The 16153-nt window shown below is 35.5% G+C and overlaps 1 protein-coding gene across 1 annotated transcript; it reads right to left on the reverse strand.

The window, feature by feature from the left end:
- Positions 1 to 291: 291 nt before the first annotated feature.
- Positions 292 to 5316, reverse strand: LOC126727961 (proline-rich receptor-like protein kinase PERK1). The gene is made up of 2 exons (XM_050433856.1): positions 5094 to 5316; positions 292 to 614 (listed from the first exon to the last, which is right to left on the reverse strand). Exons 1-2 carry the CDS (start codon positions 5314 to 5316, stop codon positions 292 to 294), a joined length of 546 nt encoding a protein of 181 aa, XP_050289813.1.
- Between the last annotated feature and the right edge of the window lie 10837 nt (positions 5317 to 16153).

Raw genomic sequence — 16153 nt, forward strand, 5'->3', positions numbered from 1 at the left:
GAGGCAGCGGTGCTACTCACAACAACGGCTGCAGATGACACCCAAGAAGACAAGATTGCTTAAGAGCGGCACACCAAAGGATTAGAGTAGTGGCTCTGATACCATGTTAGAAATACAGAATGATTGTATTGTATTTCGTAATAAAAGAATATACATGTGTGCCTTTATATAAGAGGCATATGTGTGTAGTACAAGTAAACCTATGTGTGGGGTACAAGTAAAGTGTAGTACAAGTACAAGTGTGCTAAACAAGTAAACTAGTTGGGCCTAAAGCCCATAACATAATATACATTAATAGTCATAAACAAGCAATCTTTGTTCCCCAAAAATGCAATATCCAACCAATGAAACAAGGTGTTTGTGATGGACACGACTAATGACCTCAACTTCCGCCCTAAACTCACGCTCTCCCTGTTTACTGTCCAATTTCAGCTGTTTAACTGCAACCACTTTCTTATTTGGAAGGACCCCTTTATGGACATGACCAAAACCACCTTGACCAATAAAGTTGTTCTCGGAGAAACCATTAGTTGCCATGGCTAATTCTTCATATGGAAATATACTTTGAGAAAGATCTATGGGATAGCCAGTTGATGGTGTTGGAGTAGAATCACCTGGAGGAGAAGAAAACAAGAGCATTGGTCAGTTACTCAGTTATAATATAAAGTGGCACCATCTTAGACTAAAACATTGAATAATAATATATATAATATGATTAATGACATCTTTATTCCAAAAACATAATGAAGAAAATGGTAAAAGAACATGAACAATTGATTCCAAGTACTAATGAATTTAACGGCTTTCAACAATTCCTTAGTGGTGTGTGTGAAATAAACCCAAAAAAAAAAAAAAAATGTTCTTCGTGGAGAGACATGTAGGCTGTAGCAATTGTCTTTGCAATAATTAAACCTTTCCATAGTAGTCAATCTTGTACTGCTTAGTTAAAATAAAATGCTTGCACTGCAAATCAAATCCATACACGGAACAATGTAGTTAAAAGTTTCAAGCACACTTAAGCACAGACCTCTTGAGTTTAGACATAAAGCATAAGAACAATCGTATCAGTCCTTCCAAAATAGAAAAAGTAGACAACTTTACACATTTTACTCCAAAAATGACCCACATCAGTGGAGCTAAATTTGTGCAAATTTCCATTGTTGCTACAGCAATCGCTTAAAAAAACCATGTATATTAATTTACATGATTACTATAGCTTTGCATTCACTTTTTTATTATTTTTTCTCTCACCAAGTTAGACTGTTCTCAACTTCTCTCTCTTTTCCTCTAGCTCCGAAGCCTTTTCTTTCTCAATTTCACACACACTCTCTTTGTCTAAGCAACAATCATCTATGGCCATCTTTGAAAGATCGTCTCCTTGATTCTGCTTCTCTGGGCTTGGAGTTGGAGATCATACTAAAATATTTTATCACCTTCATTCTTGGGCTTCGAAATTTTTCTGGTTCATCAATGGAGTTTTGGTATGTGTGGAAGTTTAGATGCGGTAATTTTGGTGGATGAGTGATTTTTAGAGTTTGCAATTTCTCTCTTTCTCATAGTATATAGCCTAAAATTGTAGGGTTATGGGTATGATTTGTTGGAAATTTTGTTGTGTTTTGGGTTTTGCTGGAAACGCAAAAGTTGGGTTTTGATATTTGAGAATCTTAAAAATCTAGGTTTTAGGTTTTTTATATTTGAGAACCTAGGTTTTATTTAAGATTTGTTGGAAATTTTGTGTAAGATTTGATTTTTGAGATGGGTTTTGGGTTTTGTAGGAAACTTTGGTTGATAGGGCTATGAGAACATACGCAACAAATTATTTGAAAACAAATATTTGAAATACATCATCTGAAGTTATTTTTATCCTCAATATGAATTTTAGATAAGAGCTGGCTGTATCTTTATCTATTACAGAGGTTGATTTAGAGTTGAAGACTTTGTTTTATACTTGAAGGGGTGGTTTTTGGCTAAGGAGGGGAGAGAAATTTTTTGGGAGAATAATTAAAAATTAATATTTTAATAAAATTTGATGTAAAATAGCTATTCTGATGTGGGATGTTTTGACAAGTGAATGTGTAAAATTGAAAAAGTGGGTTTTTATTTTAAAATAGATAGAAAATTTTACACAGACTGATGAGAATGCTCTAAGGGTGTGCCAAGTTAAAAAGAAGCATACATTTTTCAAATATATTATATAATCATCTCTAGTGAAAAGTTCATATATTCAAAATTGCAATATATTTTACTTATAAACTATAATAGATGACGCAATTGGACAAAGTAAGTTCAAATTTTACTTAATAATTTTATTTTCTTAAAATTTTTATATAGTAAATTTATAAACAATTATTTTTAAATAAAAATTATAATAATCTTGTTATAGAAAGTTGAAACATAACATTGTCTATAATTCTCGTGTTTAATAGAAATACACATTTGTGATAGTTATGATCAAATTGTAGCATACTTCGTTTTTAATTCTTTCCATAATCTTCAAAGAATAATTGTGACCTTCAGTTCAAGTATACAATTTTTATCAACCTATTAGAGTTCTCAAGCTCTAGGTTGAAATTTTCTCTTTTTAATGATCATCATCTCCACTAGGCCTAATAATATCATCACAAGACTCTTCAAAATCATGTTTCTCTCCATTTGGGAGAGTACCAACTCCAACGGTCTCTTTAAAATGTTGAAATTTTTTATGAAGAGTTACAGTAGCTCTCCACACATGAAGAGTCATTGTAGCACTATAAATGAATTTTGGGGGCTAAAATATTTAGCCCTTTCTATTTTCCCAAACCAAAATATTCAACATCTCACTAGGCCTAATAATGTCATCACGAGACTCTTCAAAATAATGTTTCCATCCATTTGGGAGAGTACGAACTCCAACAGTCTCTTCAAAGTGTTGAAAATGTTTTGAAGAGTTACAGTAGCTCTCCACACATGAAGAGTCATTGTAGCTCTATAAGAGCCCTAGCATTGGTGGTGCTAAATAGCTATTTTTAGCACCACCAATTCTAAAAAGTGAGCTACAATGGTAGAGCTAACCTTAAAAATTTTAATGCAAGATTACCCCAAACACTCCAAAATCCCACCATTACCCAAAGAAGCAAGGCAGCCCCAAAAACAAATCTCCCATTTTTAGGCCAAATCCAGGTTATTAATGCAGTTGTCTGGCTCCCCTAAATCTATCCTACGTTTTTTTGGATTCTTGTTAATTAATGCTTCTCTAAAACTCCATTATAAAAGCAAAAGCATCTCAGCCCACAAGGGGGGATAGACTCCCTCTGAAATTCCTGATCTATTTGCCATTTTACTAGTGGTTTAGCTCTCCTTAAGCTCACCATCCCCGTTTAGCCCACTACTCACTAAAGCCTTAACCTCAATGTTAATCCCATCCCACTCACTCAGAACAACCCACATTACCTCATTCATGCCTTATGCACATCTACTCATCAAAATCTTAGTTTAATACTTGTTGCACTAAGTTGGGATCTCTCTCTCCCTTCATTCCATCCTATTTTTCCTCATGTATTTGTAACTATAAAGTCTTTAATCCTTGTTTAGTATTATTATGATGAAGGCCATAATGTATTGGAAACTATGGAAGTTTTTCCCTTATATTGACTTAATAATAATAAGGAAAACATATGATTTTTACCATGTAAACACTCTTATTAACCTAAAATTACCCTTGGCTGGAGATAATACCGTACCACTAGAGAATTGATTTGAACTATGATATTGTAAAAGGACTAATACTATAACAAACTAACAGCAGTAACATGTTTATTGTGCTTTATTGTTATCTTCTTGTTAGGGTGCAACCTCCATCTCTTGCTTGGGCGGGCTTACACGACACCAAAAGCCTTTGGGCTTTATTTCAAGGGCCCATCGTCGAGTTTCGGCTTGGCTACCCTATTTTCTATTTGGGAACATCAAAAAATTTCCCCTCAACAAATGATTTTAGTATTTCTCGACACTAGCATCTATCAAGATTTAAAGAAGAAGCTCGACGCAAGCTCGATTTATCAAGATCTACGATTTCAGAATTCTCAGATCTGAATTTCAGCCCATGATGACTTGGATTGCTAGGGTTTCATCCTCTACAACCCTAGACCGTATAAAAGACTTAATTTAAAGTCATCAAAGACACAGAAACACAATTTGAGAACTCACACTCTCTGTGAGAAGCTATTGTGTTTGTGTCTTCGGGTTTTATAACTAAGTGCTTCCAGATCTTCAACATGCTTTAAAATGAAGAACTTTGTAGCCAACAATAATCATTCAATTGCTTGGAGTTAGTCACGTACTGGGATCCATGCATATGAAGAAGTTTTTTACAAGAACAAGTCCAATTGGAGATTGGTGGAAAGATTCAACTATAAGTTGGTATTTTGAGATAGTCTAGGGTAGTGGTGAGATTCCTTATACTTGTAACCGCTTGTTCTTGGTTAGTGGATTCTTAGGAGTGGTGACCTACAATTCACCCGGTGGGATTTTTGCCTTACGAGAGATTTTCCCCATTCGTCAACAAATCTCCGTGTTATTTATTTTTCACTGCTTATTAGTTTATTTGGTAATTTGTTGGTGCCTCCACGATTTGCATATAATTTGACCTAATTAATAAACTTAGGTAATTAAATTAATTAACCGGGGTCAATCTATAACCCAATATATTTAATTTTTTAAATATTTCTCTCTCTTCACCTCTCTTATCAAATTCTCTCTCTTCATCTCTGCCAACTGATTCTCTCTCTTCCCTGACTCTATTCCTTTGTCAAACTCATCCTAAATCTAAAACCCAAACTTGTCATATTGCCCATATACAAATCCATAAAGAATCATCGAAACCCATATTGCAAAGAAGAAGAAGAAGTGAAGAAGAAGCAGAAAAAGAAGAAGATGAAGTGATGAAGAAGAAGACAAGAAGAAGAAGGAGATGCAAAAGAAAAGTGATGAACACTCACTTTATGTCAAACCCAAATTATATGTTATGGTAGTGAAATTCTACTCAAATGAATTCAACATATATACAAAATTCCAGTGGCAAAAGACTTACTTATCGTTAAAGAGGCAATACATTTGACTTGTGCAAGCTGCGATAGTGTCAATAGCATAGTAAACATATAATGGGATATAGTGCAAGGCTGCTTCTGGCAATTCCGAAAAATCCTCTTCAACATACTTAACAGCTAGGTCTTCCAACTTTAAGATGTGCTCAATAACATCCAATGTGGCATTGATCAGTTTGTTAAGTTCAGCAATCTCTCCATTGTGCTGAAACCAGGAGTCTGTGTAGATGTTAGGCATCTCCTTCAAGATACCCACTGATTTGGCACTTTTGTATAGGGGCAGAGGGAGGGGCGAAGGTGCCCTCCTTGAACTTTCAAAATTTTCACTAATAATAATATTATATTGAACTAAAATGTCTTATTTGCCCCTCTTGACATAAAGGCAAAAAACTTTTCTTTTTATTGGGTTGTATATATACTAACTTGTTTAACTTTTTCTCAATTTACGACATATTTTTCTCAGTAGACTTCTACTCCTACTACAACTCTAATATATAAAACCAATGGACCCCACCTAGTAATGATTTAAAAAAAAAAAAAAAAAAAAAAAAAAAAAAAAAAAAACAAAAAACAAAAAACAAAAGCAAAACAAAAAACAAAAAACAAAAACAAAAAAGAACAAGCCTTATATGGAATAGGAGTTTGAACACAGCAACCTAATGGAATTTTGAAAACAAAAACGTACTACATCTCTAATATAAAACTATGGGTCCCACCTGGTAATGATTTAAAAAAAAAAAAAAAACTACTGCTGCACCTACACGGAATAGGAATCAGAACCAACAGCCTAATAGAACTCTTGAAAAAAAAAAGTGTATATATAATGTAAACAAAGCATGCCTCCCATCAAAAAGAAAAAAAAAATTATTTTGATACCAGTCTCTTTCGGTTTGTACCTTAGAGTTTCTATGGAGTTTTTAAAAACATTCAAACTGGATTTTTAAAAGTCTTTAAATCACGTTCAAATATTCACAAGTATATTGCATACTCTTAATACTTTTACTTTGATTTATTTATTTATTTAATTTTTTGAAAAATCAAATTATATGTTTAAACTGTTTATATTTAGATGGATCTCTTGATTTGACTATTCTTAACCATGAATTTATAATTCAAATTATATGTATAATCTATTTTTATTTATATTGATCTCTTAATTTGATTATTCTTAATCATAAATTGGTAATTATTTTTCTTTATTTTAATGATATGACATATATATTCGTAGTTAATTGAGATTATGGGGAATCCTGGTCATAATAATGAGTCTAGATCAAATCCTAAACAAACTCATATCGAAGAGGATGTTGCAAATCTTCCCCCGAATCCTAGTTTAAGAATAAAAATTTCTAACTATCATCCTAATGAAAGAGATCAAATTAGAAGGCATTATCTACAAAATAAATTTTGTCAACCAGTTGACCATGATTTTACACAAAGTCAATTTGGCAAAACAAAGCATCGATTTAATCCATTGTGGTTCAAAGAATATCCTAGTTGCTTGGAATATAGCATTACGAAAGATACTGCATATTGTCTATGTTGTTATCTTTTTAGACCCGATACTGGTGATCAAGGAAGGGGAGACTTATTTGTCACTGAAGGATTCAAAAATTGGAAAAAAAAAAAAAAAAGTATTTTCAGTGACGAAAAAAATCGTCACTAAAAATCCAATTTTTCGTCACTAAGGACCTTTAGTGATGAAATTAGACTTTTAGTGACGAAACTCATTTCGTTACTGTAGCCCAGTCACTAAAAGTCTTGGTGACGAAAAATTTCGTCACTAAAAGTCCGATTTGATTTAAAAAAAAAAAAAAACTTTTAGTGACAAAAACGTTTCGTCACTAAATGTTTTCCTCACTAAAAACACTATTCAATGACGAAAATATTTCGTCACTAAAAATACTTTAGTTTACTAAATCATATTTAGTGACGAATAATTTCGTCACTAAAACTATGTTCGGGTACATATAGTGACGAAAAAATTCGTTACTAAAACTATTTTTAAGAAAATCCAGGCACATATAGTAACAAAATTTTTCATCACTAAAACCATTTCTTACAAAATTTTGCTATATTTAGTGACGAAATTTTCGTCACTAAAACAATTTTTTGTTGCTATATTAATTTCGTCACTAAAACAATTTTTTGTTGCTATATTTGTGATGAAAAAATTCGTCACTAAAACTTATTTTCTGTTTTTATTTTTTTCATGACTTTGATATTAACCTGTAACTTGTCATTACATTATTAAAACCTCACATTTGAATAACACATTTATCTCAACAACAAATTTATAAAAAAAGATCCATACATTCCACAAGTAAAAAATAAAACAAGTATCTAATTCAAACTCCTTCTATACAATAATTGTTTGCAATACAGACAATAACTCTACCTAAACCCTATTTTAGAACTAACGGAAGATGTTTTCATATGTCTTCAAGTAATGCCAAAAGTAAATCCCCTAAAAGCCACCAATAAGAAATCTGCACAAATATAAAAACAATAATTCGTTAAAACCGTAAAGTAAAAACATTAACTATGTTATAAGAAATATTTCTAACAATGCATTAAGAGTAACCACACCAATAAATTAAAATCACAACTCCTAATGTATAAGTTGTAGAAAGCAAATAAAGTACTAACCAAAAAGTGTTTTAACTTGAAGTTGAACCACCCCCATAAGTAAGAGCATCATCACAACCCTTGCTCCTCAAAAAGTTAAGAATATTTTTTTGGACCTCATCTTGCTTAGTTCGTGCATCTTGGTCCTTAACTCGCTCCTCTTGATCTCTAACTCTTGCCTCTTTGAGCTCAATTATCTCATTTTCTAACCGTTGGATATACTCCACCAATGAATTAGAGGAGGCGGTGGTTACTAGAGAAGAGGAAGGTCTCATGCCAAGTCCTTTTACAATACCGGACTTCTTCTTAAACACTAAGTTTGAGATCTCCTCTTGTGTAAGGGAAATAGCATTAGGATCTTGACAATGATCCGCTTGCACTTTGACCATATTTTCCTATCATTTGAAAGAGAGAAAGAAACAAACAATCACAACATTAATACTACTAATCAACAAGTTTCATTCATATTTGCAAGAAATTAAAAACACTCCCAATATGAATTTAAACCCCCTTATAACACCGTGCAAGCCACCCGCTTGCTCCAACACAACAACCCACCACAAAACAAATTTCCAACTCCACAACTATAATGCTTACAAGTATTGAAATTGAATAAAGGAACACAATTGCTACTAATCAACAAGTTTCATTCACATTTGCAAGAAATCAAAAACACTCCCAATATGAATTTAAACCACCTTATAACACCATGCAAGCCATCCGCTTGCTCCAACACAACAACCCGCCACAAAACAAATTTCCAACATCACAAGTATATATAGAGTTTTATAAGTTTTTAACTAAAATATACTTACTTTGCTCAAGCTAAGTTTACAACTTTCAGAAAAAATCCAAACTTAACTTGTGTTCTTCACAATTTCTTTAGCCACCAAAGAGAAAGAGAGCTGGAGATAAAAGAAAGTTTAACTTTTAATTAATCAAACAATCACAATGCATAAAATACGGTTGCCTTTATCTACCTTGCTCCCTCATAGGCTCATAGCTGCAATTGAAACCACCTCACCCACCAGCTCCAAAACAAATAAGGTTGTCCACGGCCACAGGCACATTCGCAAGCAATTTTAGTCAAATGAACCCAATATGAAGATATCATCACACACGCATTTACACAATTCATCTAAAAAAACAGGCTTTTTCACTTAATCTGAAACACAATTACACACAACTAGCATATGAGGAAACATGGTAGTGCATTGCAAAGAACGCCAAAGTACAACAGAACCATCTTAACAGGCAATATAACTTTGTGGAGAAACCCAACAGTAAATTCCCCAACAAAACCATTCTATCACATAAATACCATCATCCAAAATCTCACCCTTCAATTTAATCTCATTAAAAAAGGACAGATATAAGAAAGCACATCGGACAAGTATGTAGAAGCAATAAGATTCATTTCATTAACAAGAAACATAGCATGAAAATTCAGTTGACACAAGTACAAAAACAAAAAAACACATATATGTTACAAACTACTAAAACATATATTGCCTTTTCCTTTGCCAACCTTCTTAAGCAAAAGGATCTGGTGGATATTCAGCAACACTCCTCTATTGGTGATAGTTACAAATTAAGAATCAGATTAAGAATGTCATATTTAACAAAATTTACTAATAAAATTTATAAATAAATATATTTTAAAAAAAATCCAACGCAATGCAAAAAAAAAAAAAAAAAAATTGTATGATTTAGCAGATAATCTCAAGCAATCAAACAAATAGGTACAATGCTAACACAAAAATCAGATTATAAAAAATATATATTTATATATATATTTATGAAATATCGGGAAATTTTGAACGTGAACATTGAAAAAAGGAAATTACCAACGGTGGAGTTTGAGAATGAGGAGTCGAAGCAACGGCATCGACGGTGATGGTGGAGGAGTCGAAGTTCGGCGAACTGTCTAAGGAGAGAGTGCTGTGAAGGCGAACGGTCTCCGGGAAGGCGAATGGTCGCCGATTCGAAGGAAGGCGAACGGTCGTTGGGAAGGCGAAGGGTCGCCGGTTCAAAGGAATGCGAAGGGTCGCTGGGAAGTCAAATGGTCGCCGATTCAAAGGAATGCGAAGGGTCGCCGGGAAGTTAAATGGTCACCAGTTCGAAGGAATGCAAAGGGTCGCCATTGAGCTAAATCAGCAATGGTTGGCTCTTAACGGAGCTTCATCGGCGACGGTTTGAGCTTCATCGGCGACGGCTAAGCTTAATCGCGACGGAGGGAGCTCAACGGCGACGGTGGGAGCTTAATCGTGACGGTGGGAGCTTAACGGCGCCGTTGAGCTTAATCGTGACGGCCAGAGTCCGATCTCGATCATGATCAACGAGAAGTCGAAGTGGAAATCGCCGATGCTAGTCACGTTCCACTCTGGCACTCGTCTTCTTGGCGAAGAGGCCGCCGGAATCATTGCGCGGTACCCGGAGAAAGTCTATTTGCAAGTCTATTCAGGTTGTTTGGCTCTTTGTTTTTTTTTTTTTTTTTGACTGAAATATGGCACAACAAGTGCTTTGAAGAGAGTTTCAACAAGTGTGCTCTGTTGAAAAAAAAAACTCTAAAAACTTTTGGTGCATGTGCTGGGTATTGAAATTGGGCTTTGAAGTCTTTAGTGACAAATTCCAGTTTCGTCACTAAAGCCCAGAGTTTCGTCACTAAAGACTGGGCTTTGTTAAGATTTTTAGAGATGAAATTCATATTTCGTCACTAAATTATACTTTTAGTGACGAATTATGATTTCATCACTAAAAACATATAAGTGCACAACTATTATTATTTTTAGGGACAAATATTTTTCGTCACTAATTCTTCCTTATAGTGACGAAAGGATTTTCGTCACTAATACTATCCATAGTAATACCTACAGTGACGAAATATTTCGTCACTAAAAAATTCAACTTTTAGTGACGAAATATTTCGTCACTATAGATTAATTAAATTCGCGCCAAAATTTCCCTCGACAGGCGCCCATTTTTCATATCATAATAGTGACGAAATTTATTTTTCATCACTAAATGTTATAATTTTTTTCATTATTAGTGACGAAATTCATATTTCGCCACTAAAGCTGTATTTTTCATCAGTTTTAGTGACGAACAATATTTCCTCACTAATTTTCGTCACTAAAAATACATTTTGTTGTAGTGAAAAGAGAGAGAGAGAGAGCGAGAGAGAGAAATTACAGAATCACGTTGGGGATCACAGCTCAAAGAAAATGTGAAGCTTTGTTAAACCAGAGACAAAGTATTCAAACAATTATAAACTAAAAGTTCAAAAACGTGTACAAAACACCTTTGAACGTTTAGACCCCCAAAATACAACTTAACCAATACAAGCAATATGTCAAACAACTAGTGTGCAGAAACTTAACACATGCTATAATACGAAATTGGTTAAAGACTGTCTAAGCCATAACAAAATAAAACCACAGCAGATAATAAAAAGGCCAAGATAGAGAGGAAGGAAGATACAAACACAAAGACAACACGCGATGTGTTATCGAAGAGGAAACCGAAGTCCTCGGCGAAAAACCTCTCCGCCGCCCTCCAAGCGGTAAACAATCCACTAGAAAATACAGTTGGGATACAAGGACAGCAATAGACCCTCCAAGCCTAATCTACCCAGTGCACCTAAGCCCTCCAAGCTTCTTGCTCCAACGAGGTTGCGCCGAACCTTTTTCTTTTCTAGCTTCCCGGATTCCGCTACTAGACCGTAGCATCAACCAATGAAGATTGGTTCCTTCCTAACTGCTTCCCAGAAATCCAAACAACTGTCTCACAGTGATAATGATGGTGAGAACCAGGTTTGGTATAATGCCTCTCAAGGATTTGACAATGGAGAGGAAGAGAGTAGAGGAATTTGAAAAGACTCTAAGGTATAGATTGTGGGTGAAACAATCTTGTTTTTCTTTAGGGTTTCTCTCTCAAAATTCTCTCTGGAAGCTCTCTTTCAATCGTGGGTAAAAAGGGTATTTATACTGGAGTGGGAGAGGAATGTGAAACGTCAGGTTTTACAAAACAGGGGTGGCTCGCGGCTTGACCTCGCGGCTTGACTAAGTCGCGAGATCCAGTCGCGAGTTAACCGTATGGCCAGTTATCCTGTTTTGTCCTATAGTGTTCCAGCTAGCATGACTGTTCATCTTCCAGCATGCTTGGCACGTGTGCTGCTTCTGGCGGCTTGCAGCCACGAGTCACCCGCGAGTCCCAGCCGCGAATCTCTGTTTTCTTGCACACTCTTGAGCAATCTTCACTCTATCTCACTCACTACCCTTACAACAAACCCACCTAAATACAGGGTTACTAAATGCTGAATTACAAGCAAATTTGGCACGGAATAAAGCCAATTAGATGGTTGAATAAATTCAACCTTACATAAACAACCAACCAAAATGCAGAACATTTAGATTAAAGTACTGATTTCAACATAGCATAAAGGCTGCATAAAGCAAGGTACATACCATAAAGCCTACAAACTATGCATAAAACATTAACCCTAAAAGCTTACAAAAGCACATGGGTACAAACACAAAAACATCCTGAATAACATCATCAAAATATATTAAAGTTTAAACCAAGAGTATAAGTAATGAGTTAGAAACAACTATACACTGAAACACAGTATATCAAAACCATAAAAACACTAAAAGTACCCAAAACATAAACATATATAAAAAAAGTCTCTGATTTTGACAACTCCCCCTCAACTCATTACTCCCCCTTAAGAGCTGCTTTTCTGCTTCTCAAACATCAATTATCATCAGAAAGAAACTTCTCCCCCTTTTTGACAGGAATGGCCAAAGGGTCACTGCTCAGGCTGATTGGTGAAGCTGTCAAGTTTTGCAGACAAAACATCAATCTGGTCCTGCATGGCTCTCATCCTGTCAGAGTGCTCAGTCTGGACTTCTCTGATCCCATCAAGTCGTTTCAGAATGATTTGGAAAGCATCTAGAGGTGTATCTGAAGAAGTTGATGCTCTAGACCTTTTGCCACTCTTCTTGGGTGTTGAGGTTGATGCATGCCCTGCTGCCTTTACTTCAGTCTCCATTGGGACACCCTCTCCTTCATCAGCTTCATCTTCTTCTCCTGGAAGCCTAACACTTATCCTTTTGCAGGTAAGCTTGTTAATTGCAGAGGGTGTGGACATGGGACTGATGTCTTGAGGGATTGGAACACCCTTCCTTCTAAAAATCCTCATTAGCAAACTGGGAAAGATCAATTTTGGCCTAGAGGTTGTTCTTGTCTCATCCACAATGGTGTCATATATGTGGGAACTTATGTCTATGAAATTCTTTTCTTTGAGATCCATCAGAAAAACTGCTCTAGCACAATTGATTGTAGTCAATTTCTTAATGGGATAGAGGTTAAACATCATGATTATTGTTAGACACCTCATGTCCACTGGAAAGGCAGTGGTATTCAAACGTTTCCCTTCTCTCTGCCCACCTATCCTTTGTTGAACTGTTTCAATAGAAACACTCCTATCCTTGTAATTGATAAATTCCTCATCATCTAATCCTTCAAGCCCTAGTACATCATCTATGACATGTGCATCCAAAATGAATTCTTTACCTCTAACCCAGCAACTTAACTCATTCTCCTTTATCACAGCATTTGAGTAAAATTCCCTAATCAGGGGTTCACACACAACAGGGAAATCACTTAGAAGCTTTTCCCATCCTCTTCCTTCAAAACAGCTGGGGATAAAGGTTTGTCTTAAGTCCTCCAAATCTACAAATCTTTCTTGAATAATTCCTGCATGTAAGAAGTTATCCTTGTATCTCTCAAAGTGATGAACTGACCTAAACAGTTTAGAATCCATTTTTAATCTTTTGTCAGCCTTCTTTGCAGTAGATTTCTTCTTCGGAGGTGAGGGAGCCATCTGTGAACAATCAGAAAAGGCCACAACAGCATAGAACAATATATGTGCAGAACCAGTCAGTACCTTGTAATTAACAAAAAGATATCATCCATACAAATGAACTTTGAACACTTAAACAATAAGCTACTTAGATCAATCACATGGATAAACCAAGCCTAAGATAGGAAACACATGAACAACATGGAGAAACTATCCTAAAGGCAGATATATGTCATTGAGACATATAGTGGAAAAAATGATATGACACACAATCAGTATTTTGAGACTAACAGAAGCTCCCAACAGATTAACACAATAGAACATGCATATTTAGCACATTAAAACTCACAGCCTCAAAAGGAACAATTTGAAACAACTCAACAGCTCAAAGTTCAGATAAAATAAAAGAAACACTTAGCTAAGCACAGGATGAAGAGCAATAAGGAAACAACTAAGATCAAATCAAATTCTAGCAGCAGCATTCGCAAGCTAAGCATGAACAAGGAGCAAAATCCGAAACACAAACCCATTTATAAATCACAAACATATGCGAAAAATCAAAGGGAAAAGCACAAAATCAAGTAGAAAAGAGTACAAATCTGAAAACCCATACCTGTGACTTGAAGATTTTGAGCTACAAGAATGCAACAATGGAGATTGGAAATGGGAGCACGGAGTGTTTGGGAGGGAGATAGTTTAGAGAGAAGATGAACAGTCACAAAAGTTCGAGGGAAAACTGAAAAGAGGTTTAAAAACTGCTCCTGTTTCTGCCAAACACGCGATTTTCGCGACTTGATTAAGTCGCCACACAGTCGCCAGCTCAAGCCGCCAAAGCACTCAAGAACAAAAATTTGAAAATTTTTCTAAGTGTTTTTCGCGACTAGAAGGTCTACCCGCGAGTGAGTCGCGAGCTGAGCCGCGAAAATCTCTGAGTGAACCTCGCGACTGGACCTTCCACTCGCGAACAAGTCGCCAAAAATGACCAGCGAAGATGCGACTGAGGCTCGCGATTTGACATACCCGCGACTGAGCCGCCAAAACAGGGCAAAACAGGATTTTTGAAATTTTAAGATTTTTCAATCAAAATACTTTCCAAAAACACTTAAAACACTCAAAAATCTTTTTGTGCTTGAATTAACAAAGATTGAGCATGTGAAAACACATTTCATCGAGTACAATCACACAAATGAATATGACATTTATTGAACATAAACTTGTGTGTTGTGTGTGGATATCAACAATGAGATAGCCCTTCGTCTAATGTGAAGCTTCAATGATCGATTCAACCAAGGCATACACAATTAGCACTAGATCATGTGACCAATCTCAATTATAGAAATATGTATATATGACCTCCCACAAAACTTGATAACATGACATGGAGCTTTACATTTTACTCCACTTTTAATCATAACATTTGATCTTTTGAGGCAATCACCTCTCATTGTGAGAGTGATATATGACATTTCACTTTAATGAACAAGCCTTTGGCTTTTTGAATAAACATTCACTTTAGTATAAGGTCGCTTACCCTTTTTCCTAGTCAAATACTAGAATGTGCGACAGGCTTTTGCAGCTCAATATCTCTTTTCATTTGGAGATTTACATTTGGTGAGCTCTTTTTAGCAAAACAAAAATAAAGAGTGGGAAGATATATAGACACAAGTCTATGCAAGTCTTAAGATCAACATAACCATTCACTAATCATTCATGACAAGTTTGAAGATCTATTTACAACAATCACATAGATTTCAAGATTTTTCCCACAGTGATATAAGTACATGAAAACAAGCAATGCTCGAAAATGCACAAAGCCATTAGCACAAAGGTACAAGACAAAACAAGTTTTGAGACAAAACTCAACAAAGTCAATCAAGCTTTTTGATTTTCTAATTTTTTATGTGATTTTTGGATTTTTGACACAAGAAACAAAAAGATTGATAAAACAAAATTAAAAAAAATTCACAAGTAGACAAGCAAACAACCAACATCAAAAACAGCAAGCAAACCAAACAAACATTGTCACAAAGCATAGGAAGTATTAATGCATGGACATGTTGTAATGCTTATGCATGGGTACCCTTTTTCACCCACACGTCACTTGCGTTTGGGGTGATTTCCTTATAAGATTGGGTACGGGAGTTAGGGCTTTCAAACCTTCGTGAGAAGCTTTCCAAGCAGTTGGTGAATGCACCAATCATCTTCATCACGTTCATCATTCCGGGATCTCCATTTTGATCTCTAGATTGATCACCTGCCCAAATTCTCCTATCATTTCTGGGTCCTCCTGACCTTTGAGGAGTTGCACTGTTCTTTGCTCTCAGCTTTTGGAAATTTGGTCGAGTATGCCCTTGAAGTCCGCAATAATGGCACACATAAGTTCCTCTAGGACCTCTTTGTGGTCGTGGACGTGACTTGGCACGAGATTCAGACCTTCCCACAGACTGATTACGGGGATTCTGCATCCGTTGGTTCACCACATTCTTCTTCTCCTCCACCTCGAGCTTCTCACCAGTAAGGTCAGCTACTACTAGATCTTTGGCCTTTACAAACTTCACTTCTTTAGTGACATTTCCAGATG

Source organism: Quercus robur, chromosome 5, assembly GCF_932294415.1.
Source record: "Quercus robur chromosome 5, dhQueRobu3.1, whole genome shotgun sequence".
Lineage (NCBI taxonomy): Eukaryota > Viridiplantae > Streptophyta > Magnoliopsida > Fagales > Fagaceae > Quercus > Quercus robur.

What these genes read in the sequence shown, in the direction of transcription:
- LOC126727961 (XM_050433856.1), bottom strand. Translation starts at nt 5,316, where the DNA reads ATGCCTAACATCTACACAGACTCCTGGTTTCAGCACAATGGAGAGATT. An exon ending in CACTATCGCAGCTTGCACAA is followed by an intron (nt 615 to 5,093) that starts GTCAAATGTATT and finishes CTTCTCCTCCAG; the next exon opens with GTGATTCTACTCCAACACCA.